At 38.4% G+C, this 14,228-nt stretch overlaps 1 protein-coding gene across 3 annotated transcripts in view; it reads right to left on the reverse strand.

Moving 5' to 3' along the window:
- Positions 1–1,426: 1,426 nt before the first annotated feature.
- Positions 1,427–14,228, reverse strand: part of LOC132178146 (C2 domain-containing protein / GRAM domain-containing protein) — a 37,402-nt gene continuing 24,600 nt past the window's right edge. For 2 of the 3 annotated variants that reach the window (XM_059590603.2, XM_059590609.2), the window contains 5 exons: positions 9,815–9,961; positions 9,536–9,589; positions 7,283–7,346; positions 1,980–2,041; positions 1,427–1,817 (listed from right to left, as the gene is read on the reverse strand). In XM_059590603.2, coding sequence (XP_059446586.2) covers positions 1,698–1,817; positions 1,980–2,041; positions 7,283–7,346; positions 9,536–9,589; positions 9,815–9,961 — 447 coding nt within the window. In that variant the 3' untranslated portion in view covers positions 1,427–1,697. The other variant, XM_088513171.1, reaches the window with a different exon arrangement.

Below are 14,228 nucleotides of genomic sequence, written 5' to 3' on the forward strand. Positions count from 1 at the left end.
TAACAATCAAAATACGGAACTAGATCCTCTCAATTTCAAGTTAGTGGAAATTTGAGGGGGCAAAAGTGTCATTTTATTCATAGAAAACAAATCAAACATATACAATATTTATATGTGAGAGAGTTTATATGGAATTGATTCGTCCAAATAAATGTTGGATTGTCCGATAACGTATTTGAACAAGTGTTCCATATGAACTCTTTCACATAATCAAGCCAAATTATTAGTACTTCAGACAACTAATTGCCGTGGATCCTTATTCATAGAAAACGCATGCATTTGATTTGATCATCACCAAAATGTAAAACTTCTATAATTGTCATGGTATGAAAATGACAAATTAGTAAGCAAATTTAAGAGGAATCCATGGTTTGTGGTGGATATGGCTTTGGGGTGATGATAATTGGAAAAAAGAAATGCATAGGATGAGTTGTTAGACCAAATCAAGTAGAGATATCGTTGAAGATGAAGACAAGGAAGATAAACATCAAGTGTCAATAAAAAAACACTCATGATAGAAATCTAGTGTCAAGTGTAAAGAGAAGAACACTTATGATAGGACTTTAGTATTCATCTAGGGTTTAACTTGTATTGTTATTAGAGAGTTTAAGTTAGAGTTGATATGCAACTCAAGTTTGTCATTGCCATTCGAAACCCTAGTTTTTTCTTTCACATGTTCATGTTTCATTTGCCACAGTATCTAAGGGAAAAAGGTTTGCCAAACGAACCCTAAATACAGTCCTTCACATAAATTGCTTTGAAGGGTTAAATCAATCTTTTCGTCCTCGTGGATCCTACAAAACTTTGTGTAGCATTCTCTCTCCCGGCTTATGCTCTTCTTTCACGTATTTTTATTTTATTATAAAATTATAAATGCGATTTCCCTATTCTAAAATCCATACATCCCAAACAGATTTTGAACTTTTTCATTCAGGTAAATCCCAAACGCATGTTAAATGTTTGGGATGAGCATTTGCAGTGGAGGATTGAGGCCCCGGCTGTTCAAATTTTCATATATAAGCTCGTAATTGAAGACACTCCAATGGGAAAAAAGTTACTAACCATTTGATTTGGCACGTCACTACAAATGCCTTTTCCAGCTAAAAATCTGCTTAGTCTGCTCCCTGTGAATTGCAGAAGAGTTGAGTTGAGGAAGTCATCAGCAGCACTAGACATCAACTTCACCAGTGAAAAATGGATTTTTAGGTAAGAGAAATGACTGGCAATGATATCTATGTACAAAAATAAGTAAAACCAATTTGACCAACTCAATGGATTGAGTTCAGTTAGCAAATTCTAATCCAAGGCAGGATACGACGGATGGGTCAGGCTCTGTCCTCATCTCAAACTACCTGGCTATTTCAGCAATTGTTGCTCAGCAATTTACTAACAAATTCAAGACCAAACGATTTATTTAAAACACAAATTACAGCCCCAACACAGAAATTTACCATTATGTTTCAGAAAACTGAGATCTGTCATTACACGAAGAAGGACAAAACAAATACACACACTGCCAGTTCTCTCTTACGTAGCCAGGGTGAGATTAATTTAAAAATACAGAAGATAAACACCTATTGCCATCACAAGGAACCTCGGTGGCCCCACAGTTACAATTGAGATTTATAGCCAAGAAAGCCCTACAAAAACATTGGACAAATATATAGGCAAAACCCAATCGGAGGTCGCTGAAAATATTAGTTGCTGTCTTGAGCTACAGGGGGAGAGGAAGGGGCCTTGTCAGTCTCCCCAGAAGAAGTATATGACTTTATATATGAACGGGCCATCTTCAACATCAATTCCACCTCTTTCTTGCACTACATTAAGTGAATGTAAAAGTTTAGGTAAGTTAACTTGTCATCAGGTGAAGCTAGAGTCAAAATCCATTCACTTCTTCAAGGACAGTATTGCTGCTATTGCACAATTATGAACAATGAGGACAAATCATGCGGGCACATTTCAATCAGATATATACTAACCTCATCGATAGCCCCTGACCTAATTTTGGATTGCATCAAACACCATTTCTTAAAATGTGCACCTGTAAAAGTTATCACCAAGTCAGTTAAAAACTAACTTCCTGGATAGGGGAAAGAACTTAATGTTAAACTATGCCATATTAGACTAGAAAGAAGAAATCTTGCTGCAGAGCACTAATAGATTGACAAATTCAGGTAAAACCCATACGTGGAACTATATATTGATCTATACGTACATCTTACAAAGAAGACCTACGAAGAAAAATATTCGATAGGTTAATAGACTGTGCATTGAGTGAGCTGGTTGACAAAACAAAAGGAAGGAAAAAAAAAAAAAAAAAACAGCAGAGATGCCTAAAAATCTGATGATGATGATGCAGCATGTGTTAGTTATCAATAAAAATATATGTGCTCAACTTTTGAGAAAAATCAAGGACAGAGAGTGAACTAGCTTGCAAACCAAGAGATACAGGACAGATCTTTGGCACATTTGAATGGACATACAGACCGACACTAAAAAGGAGGTAATCTCCCAAATACAGAACTTAGCAATTTGTCCAGTGTTATTAAAACAGATTGCTCCAATGCAAAGCCAGTTGAGAGAAGTCTGCCTAGAAAAAAAAAAAAAAAAAATACAACCATTTTCTCTACATAAGTGACAATCAAGTAAAATTAAACAGAGATATTGCTTAAAGCTGCTTTCTCTTAGCATACAAGGTCCAATCACCAAGGACATCATATTAAGGCTCAGTGTTATTAAAAAAGAGGCCTACAGAAAAAGGCGCAGAATGCACTTTTTTTTTGGGTTGTGGGGGGAGGAGAAAAGAAAAGAAAGAACTTCTTACCCCTAAAGTGAAGCTCTTGGATTAAGTGCACCTAAAGCACAAAAACGCATTTTTTTTTTTATAAGTAATAATGATATAAAAAGCGCAGAGGGGCGCAACCCACAAAAACGCTTTGAGTTTTTCCTTTTTTTAAAAAAATCTAATAATAGATTGGATCTTAAACCAAGTTAATTTTACTAATGATTAGTAAAACTACATTTATTCTTATGCTATGTTTTCCTTCATATGTCAAAATTGAGGGAGAACAAATTAGAAGAAGACACTATGGCCAGGTTTGGTACGCAAAAATGGACCTAAGAATGGAATAGCTATACCGGTATTTGGTTGTGCCCACATTACTTAAGAATAGATATTCCTCTAAAATGAGCAATAGCTATTCTTCTTAAAAAATGTGGGAATAGGTATTCCCCCGGGAGAGAAATAGCTCTAAAAATAATATCCTTCAAAACTATTTTTTAATACATCTTTTTTACTTATCAAAAAAAATATATATATCCTTCAAAACTATTTCATCATTTTCATTTTGACCTCCCCTATGGGTGGCCGACCACCCCAAATGAAACTCTGGGAGCGATCGTGCTCACAACCAGCCACCACTTGACCTCACCGATCCAGCCCACCGGTTGCCACAGTCAGCCCTAGCGGTAGGCTGGAAACCATATCCAGCGGTTCTCCACTGTCTTCAGCCACCTTCTGCCGCAATCCCCAGCGGCCCTATGACGTCTTCCTCCACCACCGCGGGCAACCATCCGCCTTAGCCCACTGCAGACCAGCGCTTGGCCCAAACCACCAGCAACCACCGATTGGTCCGGCTCATTGCTTGCCACCCTGGTGGTGGGCTGGTGGGGCAGTGGGTTGGAGCGGACACAGGCCGGATACGGTAGAGGACTACATGATATGGTTGCAGGCGGTGGGCTGGGCTGGGGGCTAGCCGGTGGTGAGCTGGGTTGGGTGGTGACTGACAGTGGGAGAGGTCAGGCAGTGCCGACAATGAGCTCTGATTTAATGGCCGTGAAACACCAAATCGGGTGGTCTTGACCAAGCCGAAAAGGATGCTATTCATGTGTTATTTTTATAAGGGTATGTTATGAAATTTGGTTGAAATTTGATTCAGTTCCAAGTAGGAAATTTGGCCATTCATATGTTGTCACCAATTGAATTAATATGAATGGAATTCCATTTCTGTGTACTCATTCTTATTCACAAGTAATAATCATTCCAGTGTATCAAAGGTATCCTAGAAGTTCAAGGGACCACATCACCTGCCCTCCCTTTTTTTTTTTCTTTTTTTTTTTTTTTAAATTTTTTTTAGGAAATGTTTCTTTAAGATAAAAACAAAACACAAAGTACGTAGCACTTCAAATAAAAGCTATATGAAAATAGAAAAGACGTTCAAAACAAAGCATTGACTTTGTTTGGTCTATGTTTCACTGAAAGCAAAACATTGATTTAGTTTTTGATTTTATTCTCTCTTTATTATTTTTTTTTAGGGGGGGGGGGGGGGGGGGAGGGGGGGGGGGGGGGGGGGGTGGTGTGGTGTGGTGTTAAATTGCTAAAGTTGCCCTTGGAAACGATCATTTCTAAGTCACAAAATGCATTCATCTGAGGTAGGCAAATTTTAGATCCTATTCTTATTGCTAATGAATGCCTTGATAGTAGATTGAGATTTGGTGATCTGGGGGTTATTTGTAAAATGGACTTAGAAACAACTTATGATCATGTTAATTGGGAGTTTCATGTACGGGAGAAGATGTGGGTTTGGGAGGAAGTAGTGCTCTTGGAGAGCTCATCGTATTTCCTCAGTGCGGTTTTCGGTTTTGGTAAATGGCTCTTCTACAGGCTTCTTTAACAGCTCTTGAGGCTTGAGGCAAGGGAATCCTCTGTCTTCTTTGTTGCTTGTCCTAGTGATAGAGGTGTTAGGTAGGATGATTTCAGCTGCTGTGAGTGGAGGTTTGTTGGCTGGTTTCTTTGTGGGGACATGGGTTGATATCTCTCATTTTTTGTTTGCTGGTGAAACTTTGATATTTTGTGGGGCTTATCAAAATCAACTTTGCATTATATGGAGCTTGTTCTTATTATTTGAAGTTGTTTCGAGCTTGAAGACAAACTTAGCTAGTCAAAATTGGTTCCAATGGAAAATGTTGATAATGTGGTGGGGTTGGCTCAGATTTTGGGTTGTGGGGTGTCGTCCTTGTTGATGAAGTATCTCGGTTTTCCTTTAAAGCCAAACAAATTTGGACAGTGTTATCAAGAAGATAGAACGCTGGCTGGCTAGTTGGAAATGATTGTATTTGTCTAAGAGTGGGAGGATTACCCTTATCAAGAGCACCCTATCCAATTTACCAATGTATTTTATGTCCCTCTTTCCTCTCTCTTTGAGTATTGCTATTCATATTGAGAAGCTCCAACATGATATATTATGGGGTGGGAGAAGCAAAGAGATCAAATATCACTTGGGGAGTTGGTCAAAGGTGTGTATGTTGATCTCTAAGGGAGGATTGGGAATTAGGAACCTTTTGAGGTTCAATCAGGCTCTCTTGGGTAAATGGTTGTGGAGGTATGGGCTAGAGAGAGACGCTTGGTGGAGAGTGATGGTGGACTCTAAATATGAAAGTTCATGGGGAGAGTGGTGTTCTAGAGAACCTGTTAGGGCTTATGGAGTAGGTTTATGGAAGAGTATTAGGTTTATGGAGCAAGTAAATGCCAGTTCAGGAGATGGAAGCCTTTGCCTCATTCTACATGTTGTTGTATTTACTTAGATTGAGAAGGTAAGGGTAAGACAGGTTGTAGTGGATCCCTTCCAAAAAATGGTTGTTCAATGTCAAAACCTTTTACAGTATCATGGATTGTCATGATGATTTATGGTTACCTTGGAAAAGTGTTTGGAGGACTAAGGCTCCATTGATGGTGGCTTTTTTTGTGTGGTCAGTGACACTAGGGAAGATCCTTACCTTAGACAATCTCCGGAACCAGCATGTCATTGTGGTTGATTGGTGTGTTATGTGCAAAAAGAATGAAAAGTCATTGGACCACCTTCTTCTTCATTATGAGGTTGCTTATGCCACCTAGAATGAATTCTTTAATAGGTTCAGGTTGTTTTGGGTTATGCCTAGATGGGTAGTCGATTTATTTACTTCTTGGTGGATTATCGGCAACACACAGAGTGCTGCTATATGGAAGATAGTGCCTTTGTGCCTTTTGTGGTGTTTTTAGAAGGAAAGAAATGATAGATATTTTAAGGACCGCGAGAGGCCGTTGGAGGAGTTGAAATCTTCTTTCTTCAACACTTTGTATCTCTAAACAGCTGCTTATGTTTTTCCTTTAGTGATTAGTTATCTTGAATTTCTTGTTCTTTTCGCCACTAATTCCTAGGTGGCTTGTCTTGTATACTCCATGTGTACGTGGAAACGCCTCACACTTCCAATGATATTTAGATAATTTATCAACAAAAAAAAAAACAGCACTACCAGGCCCGCACCGCGAGAGTAGTAACTGCAAGAATTACCTATGGAACCAACTCAAACAATATAAATTACGATATAACCTAAAAAATATATATGGTTGCTAAAAGAACATGAGACTACATGAGAACCAAAAGAAAAACAAAGCAGCAAAGTTTACAACCAAGTGGTTGCCTAGATGGTATCTGCAGTGACTCCCAAGGAGATCTCACCTTGACATGTTAAATTTCAAGCTCAGCAAGGTAATGTAGGATCCAGATGTTCTATTTCGAAACAAATAATGATGCTATGCATACCCCAAAAAAGAAAGCCAAGAAAAAATGAGGAGAGGAGTGAAAATCTTGAATAGAAAATTCATGTCCCTAGAAGTCCTACTTGCATGGACCAAGCAATTTCCACCTCAGTCTAACAATTGTACAACATATAAAGTTGCACTCCATGCCCAGTAGAGGCTAAGTGATATTCTCACTAGTCAATAATTGAAGTGGAACTACTTTGAACCATGATAAATTCTAAATATTCCCACTTCATCTGCACTTACAAATATGCGACCCAGAATATAGATCATGGTCTGCTACATGAAATGGGAATGAGTGCGTGGTACATCTCTTATTTTTATCAGCAAGTCCACGTCCACATACATCAAAATGGGGAACTATGTAGGTCAGGCTTGCATATGATAAAAGATTGTCCAATAAGAAATTAGAATGTGATAAGGTAGCTTCAGTTAAAATATTTGTAAATGAGCCAGTAAAGCCCAAGAATTTTGAAAGCTATGCAAGATTTTAATATTATCTTTCCATATTACTGAATTGAAAGTATACCAAGTTTTGGTACTGGATTTTGGATCCCGGGTCGCAGTTGAGTAGGGTAGCAATCAATTATGATAACACTGATCCCATGATACAAAATTTTAGCAGCAATATAATTACAAGCATGAAGTGCATGCAGATAAATGGCAGTGAAAGAACAAAATGGGGTACAAGCCAATACTTACCCACTTTTATGTCTATGGTAATTGAGTTTTCAGCATTTGTCTCTAAACGCCATCTACAGTGGACCTGTATGCAACATCAACAACTTCATGTCACCTATAAAGTAGACAAATCATGATAGAACACATAAATCAATCAATTGTTTCTTTTGCAAGTCATATCTCTATTAAGCAAACAAATAAATGATATTCACTTGTTCTTAAAAATTCTTATACCGTCTACTGTGGAATAATTACCACAGAACAAATCTAAACAATCAATGGATACCAAGTCTCCTATCTAGCTCTGTGTCAAATTTCGAGTTTGTCAGGAACAAGTTATAAATGGCCGACATATTAATTTCAACCTACACAACTGAACCTGCTGTTGAAACAAATATTTTCCATTGCTACAGCACACTCAAACATGCCCTTCCATAGTCGATATTCCCATTCTCCATCCCTCTACCCTAATTTCACAAGCAAAGAATGCTAGGCCACCAACCAGAGTAGCAGCAAATGAATAATCAGCATGAATTTGGTGCAAGTATGAATTTATAGTAGTACCTCATGGGAAAAAAAAGACTTATTTTGCAGAATTAACTATTCCCTCTCGTATATTTTATAAAGAAATGAAATCATGTTCAAATATGCAGTCGACATAAACAAATGAAATGTAAAATTCTCGAGTACTCTACTTCCCATTATATGATAATACCCTAAATTGGCTTAATTTTTAACTAAAGATGATATCGGATGAACCATTTAAAATGGAATAAATGCAAACTATTTGTCAATTTGACCGTTATCAAAGAGCTCCCTCAGCAGCCTGGCAGAGCAACAGACTGGGAGGACAGATATCAGTTGCAGTTGCCATGACTTCCGGTCAGCAATTCCAATAAACTTTTACAGCAAATACCGAGATATGACAATATGGGGAAACAATAATCTGAAAAAGATTTGCGTAGATGCCACCCAGCAAATTCAATACAAATTAGCATGTGGAAACTGAAAAGAGGATAGCCAACTAAAGAACAAAAAATCATTTATTTCAAAAGCACAAGGCGGTAAAAAATTATATAAAAAATTGAAAGGAAAAAGAAAAGAAAAGAAAAGAAAAGAAAAATCAACAACTGAATAATGACAACATCTCAGAAAAATTGTGATCTCTCACACAGTACAGAGAATTTGACTTGAACTCTTATAAGGCAGTGGGAGAGGCATGAAGCAAAGCGCTAAAGTTCAAGGCAATCAGACCAGTTGATTGGAAGAAAATGGGTAAAAAAATTACAACTGCAGTTACAAATATTCATCCTCAAAAGAAAAAAGAACATATCTCTCCATATATTCAACAGTAGCAAGAGTGTTATGCCAAGGTTAGAAGTTAGAACAGCCAAGACCAATTTGAGTATCAAATTTAACAGAAAATGGACGCCTAATGATGTAGCGTGACGTAAGGGGTAGCAAAGACAAACAACAAATAATTCACAACTATTCTCAAAAACCAAGATTCACGTAACAAAGGAGATAAAAAGTTAGTCTGAGCACTACTACGACCACTGGAAAATTTTGAGTATGGTCAATACTCATGGGCTCAGACAGACTTCATGGATAAACTCTTCATGAAAAGCCCAATAAATCTTGTGAGTTAGAAAACTTCACAAGCTGCAGCAACACTCCCATGAGATTCCAATGAGAAACTAGTAAGGTTATTGACTAAACGATTAAAACTAGACTGTCGTAGAAATGCAGAAATTTTCAATTATGGCAATAAAGAACGTATTCAAGCACATCAATAACACAAATCCAAAGCAATAATAATGAACAGGGAAGGATCTAATGGTTTATCAAATAACTAATTATCAGATGCTGACAACCAGCTTCTAGTTTTAGCATGCCTTATGAGGAGATTCCAACAAGAAACTAGTAAGATTATTGACTAAACGATTAAAATTAGACTGTCGTAGAAATGCAGTAATTTTCAACTATGGAAACAAGAACGTATTTAAGCACATGAATACCACAAATCCAAAGCAACTGTAATGAACAGGGAAGGATCTAATGGTTTATCAAAATAACTACTTATCAGATGCTGACAACTAGCTTCTAGATTTAGCATGCCTTGGCTTCAAAAATATTGTTCTCCATCAATTGTTTATCAGGTTGAGTTGGGAACTGTTCCTCCTATATATATATATCAGATTGAGACATACAGCACACAACCCAATCATATGCAAATGTTACAGTATAAAACAAGATATGCAAAATATTGAATACCTCAAAGTAGGACCCAAATGGAACATCATGTGCCTGTTGCACCGTCTCAAACACCTAAAAGAATCGAAAACTCATTATATTGATTTATTAAATAAAAATAAGAAGCCCAAGAAGATGTGAAAAAAGAAAAGAAAGACGCCAGCACCTTTACAAGCAACGAAAGATATGTGCTTCATAAAAGAGCGAGGAAGTCACATATCCTTTTTTGATAAGCAAACACAGCTCACACACTTACACATAATTGACGCCACAATACAAGGAAGATATATGCATTCATACCAGCATTTTCTTGTCTGGCGATAGAACAGCATGCTGGTACTCTGTCATGGCTGTGTCTGGAGGGCACATTGGACTGTTACAAAGGGATCTGAATGTTATCTCTCTGACTTGACCATCATATTCGTTTGCAGCATGCCACTGTCCTATCTGGAGAAGGCATAAGAAGAAGCATGAAATCTCAAGTTGATACAGCCACCAAACAAACAATTGAAGATATAATTCTCCTAGGGTCGAAAAATTCCACATCAAGACTTAAAAATTACTTAGACTAGCTTAACCTTTAGTATCCTAGAGGATGGGGAAATATTGTCAGAGCAACATGGTTTCCTGAGGCCTCCATGCCTCTGGCCACCAAAGCTCCTTGTCAACCCTTCAGCTCAAAAATGCAACGGAGCTTGCAATCCAGGCCATAGATGTAAAGAGAGCATGGAATTTCTCCTCATTCACTAATATGCATATATGAATATCGGAGACAAGTGTAATAGCCCAAGGAAAAGTGCTAGCCACATCTACACTATCACTCCAAAAGGACTAGCCAATTTGGGGTAATAGCGCAGATGTGGTTAGTGGTTTTCCTAGTTTGTTACAAATAGTATCAAAGCCAAGTTGTCATGTCATGTGGTATTGTTAGCATTGCATGACGTGACCCTAATGAGGACGTCAGGGGTTTAAGGGAGGAATGTTTGTAACACCCTGGTCCCATATTAGGAAGAAGAGTTGCCCACATAGAGAGGGCAGTTTATTGAAAGACACTCGTGATGCTAAGTCCTACATTGCTTACTAGTTGAAACTATGCTTTATAAGTGATTCTAGGGAAGCTCCAAATTGACTAGTCTTTTGAGGGTAATAACTCAAGTGTGGCTAGCGGTTTCCCTGGGTCGTTACAACAAGCAATAACATTAACTATTATCAATTGCATGGAACTATAAAAGAAAATGGGCCACCTGGCATCCATTCAAGGGACTAAAGTCTTAGTCTTTTAGGTTAAGATGCACAAAGCATTCTAGTTGTGACAAAACCAACATGAAGAATAGCGTATGGTGCAAAATAAATCTACATCAGCAACTCTAGCAGTATGGTGCAGAATAATGAAAAATAGTGTCACCAAGCAAGTCAGCTTTTTAAGACAAATATATGGCTGCCTCCACCTTTGGAGAAGAATATTAGGCAATTAAGTTTCATTGAATTACTGTAAAAGAAGAGAGAATTAAGACTGATAAGTGCAATATAAGAAAGGCTAAAATAAGAAATGAAGACCTTCTAAAGAGAACATCGGTGTGGGCAATGAGAAAACTGCATGATTACCAAAGAGTCAGGAAAAATTATGGATTTTCATAAAGTCGAATAGCATAAAAGAATTTACATGCTCAACCTCAAGTGTTTAACAGTAAGTCTGTCAAATTCAGTTAATTATCTTTTTTTTGATAAGTAATAATGCATTAAAGAGCGCAGAGGGGCGCAGCCCAAGTACACAGGGAGTATACAAGAGAGCGGCTAAGTGAGGGAGAAAGAAGAAGATAACATAAAGAGAAAATCAAGAAAATTAATCACTAAAGGAGCAAGCCAGCCTGCAGTCCATGTGAAAAGCGTGTACAAAAAGAAATGAACAAGGTCCTCAAGGTTCCTCGACAAATCCTCGAAGCATCTCGCATTCATTTCCTTCCAAAGGCACCATAAAAGACACAGGGGAACCATCTTCCAAACCACGGCACTACGGGTTCGACCGCCCGACCACCAACTAGCAAACATCTCCTTAACACTTCTAGGCATAACCCAACACAAATTGAAGTGGGAGAAAATAATATCCCACAACTTGCGCGCAACCCCACAATGAAGAAAGAGATGATCCACAGACTCCCCATCCGATTCACACATATAGCAACGATTAATCACTACAATACCTCTTTTCCGAACATTATCCAGGATGAGTGACTTCCCAAGGGCGGCCGACCACACAAAAAACGACACTCTCGAAGGAGCCTTGGTGCGCCAAATACTTTTCCAAGGGAAGTGGTTGGATTCTTTGGAGGCAAGCTTCCTATAAAAAGAGCGAACCTCAAACTTCCCTTTTCTCGAAGGGATTCCACCACATCCGGTCCTCCCCAACCCCACGAATCGATAACGAATACAAGAAAGAGAAGAAAGAGGCTAAAACCATCTCCTCCCAATCATGAATTCTGCAAGTAAAAGTAACATTCCAGTGAACCATCCCATTTATGCACTCCTGAATATCCGCAATGGAAGCATCCTTATTGCTAGCAATATTAAAAAAGCCTGGAAAAGCATCCTTGAGAGGCATCTCGCCACACCATAAGTCCTCCCAAAATTTGACTTTCCCCCCCGAGCCAGGATCCAATCTGAAATGGAACTGAAACGACCTCCAACCCCTACAAATGTGTTTCCATAACCCCACCCCATGCGATCTACGAAAAGAAATGTAAAGCAATAACTTTGTTAAATAACTCAGTTGATTATCTTGTCCTATGCTTACAATAACTTTGTTCGCACCTAGACAGAATGCATCAACATGCCCCCAAAAATCAATTGTGCTTTACAGTATAAAGAAAAGCTTTTGTGTCTCACATAAGACATGCACCTAAGGTAAAAGAAAATATTTGTACTTGTTTACTCACCTAACACGGAAAAATTTGGAAACAGATGTAGAGATAGAAAAAAGGCAGCATATTGTGCGTGCGCGTGTGTGTATTGTTAAAAGAGCTATTAGGGTTTCTGAGTCATTAGCGTGTGGGGGTATTTTGATCATTGTGATATTTCTCTAACTCGACATAATAAGATGTGTGGTAGCTACGAAACAAGAAAGTAACATGCCTCCACCTTTTTGTGTCGAAATGGTTCATACAAACTACAACATGGTATCAGAGCCTTAGGGTTTAGATTGATTTTGGTCCCTTTGTTTGTAATAGTTTTCTTCTCTTTTCCTTTTGGTTACCTCACGCTTGCTGTTGGTGAGTCTCCTTCTGATGGCAGCAAGGCTCATGTGGGCATAGTGCCCACACAAGCAGTGCCTTGATTAAGCTTTAGAGTTGTTCTTGGAGACCTAGAGAGAAAAAAAAAAAAAAAAAAAAAAAAAATCTCCCAAAAAAAAAGTGAAGATATTTGTTTTTGGTGTTTTGTGATGATTTCGGTGCTTGGGTGGTGTTCTTCTAAGTAGTTCTCGTGTTAGTCGAAGGTTCTGTGGTGCTTGCTGGTGATGTTTGGCCATTAATGGTGGTTTTCGTGGTTCCCAGCCTCTGTTGTGGTGTTTTCCGGCGAGTTCCTGGCGCATTTGAGGCATTTAATGGTTTTTTTTTTTTTTTTTTTAAATTTTATTTATCCAATGACTTATGTGGTGTTTTGAGGTGTTTCCGGCAAGTTTTGGTGGTCTCTGGCAATTTTCTGATGAGTTCTAGTTGTCGAGGCAGGTTTCCGGCGAGTTGGTTGGAGGTCAAGATGATCTTCGTTTGGCTGCTGGTGTTTGCTATTCCTATCATTGGATAAGGATAGCTGGAGTTGTATTTGGATCTTCCCTATCCTGGATAAGTATAACTGGGTTTGCTGTTTCATAGCGGTTCAGTGTGTTTTTATTCGGGTTCAGTGGCTTCCAGGTCTGGTTCATTGGTTTTCTTACCCGTTTAGTGTGTTTTTAGACGGGTTCAACGTGGTTTCGGACGGGTTCATTGGTTTTCTGTCCGGTTCAAGTTGTTTTAGAACCGGTTCAGTAGTTTTCTTTCCAGTTCAGATGGTTTGGATACAGGTTCAGTCTCTTTTACAGCTGGTTCAGTTGGTTTTTGACTGGTTCAATGGGTTTCATGACCTCTTTAGTGGTGTGTTAGCCTGGTTCATGTTGGTTTGGGCTTCATGAAGCTTCCATCCGGTCTGTTGCTTAGGGGAAGAAGTTCCCGTTCAAGTTTGCCTTGGTGTTTTACGGTGATATCCAACCTGTTAGTTGTTTTCCGGTGAAATTCTACCAGCCTTGTTGTTTTCCGGCAAGATCCTATAGGCCTTGGTGTTTTTCAGCGAGATCCAACCACTCGTTGCAGTTTCGGGCGAGTTTTCGACCGATATTGAAGTTTTTAGTGAATTTTCTTGTTATTTTATTCAGTCTTTGTATTGTGTGCTTTCCAGCTTGAGGTGAAGTGTTAGAATATGTTTTTCTAGGTGTTTTTCTTTTGCTTGTTTCTTCCAAGCTAGATTTGTATGATATATATACTCAAGCTTGAGGGGGAGTGTTAGAAGAGCTATTAGAATTTGTGAGTCATTAGGGTTTGGGGGTATTTGGTCATTGTGATATTTCTCTAACTTTATATAATAAGATATGTGGTAAGTTACGAAACAAGTAGAGAGTAACGTGCCTCCACCTTTTTGTGTCAAAACAGTTCATACAAATGACAACATGTATATATATATATATATA

This window comes from Corylus avellana, chromosome 2, assembly GCF_965113065.1.
Source record: "Corylus avellana chromosome 2, dhCorAvel1.hap1.2, whole genome shotgun sequence".
Lineage (NCBI taxonomy): Eukaryota > Viridiplantae > Streptophyta > Magnoliopsida > Fagales > Betulaceae > Corylus > Corylus avellana.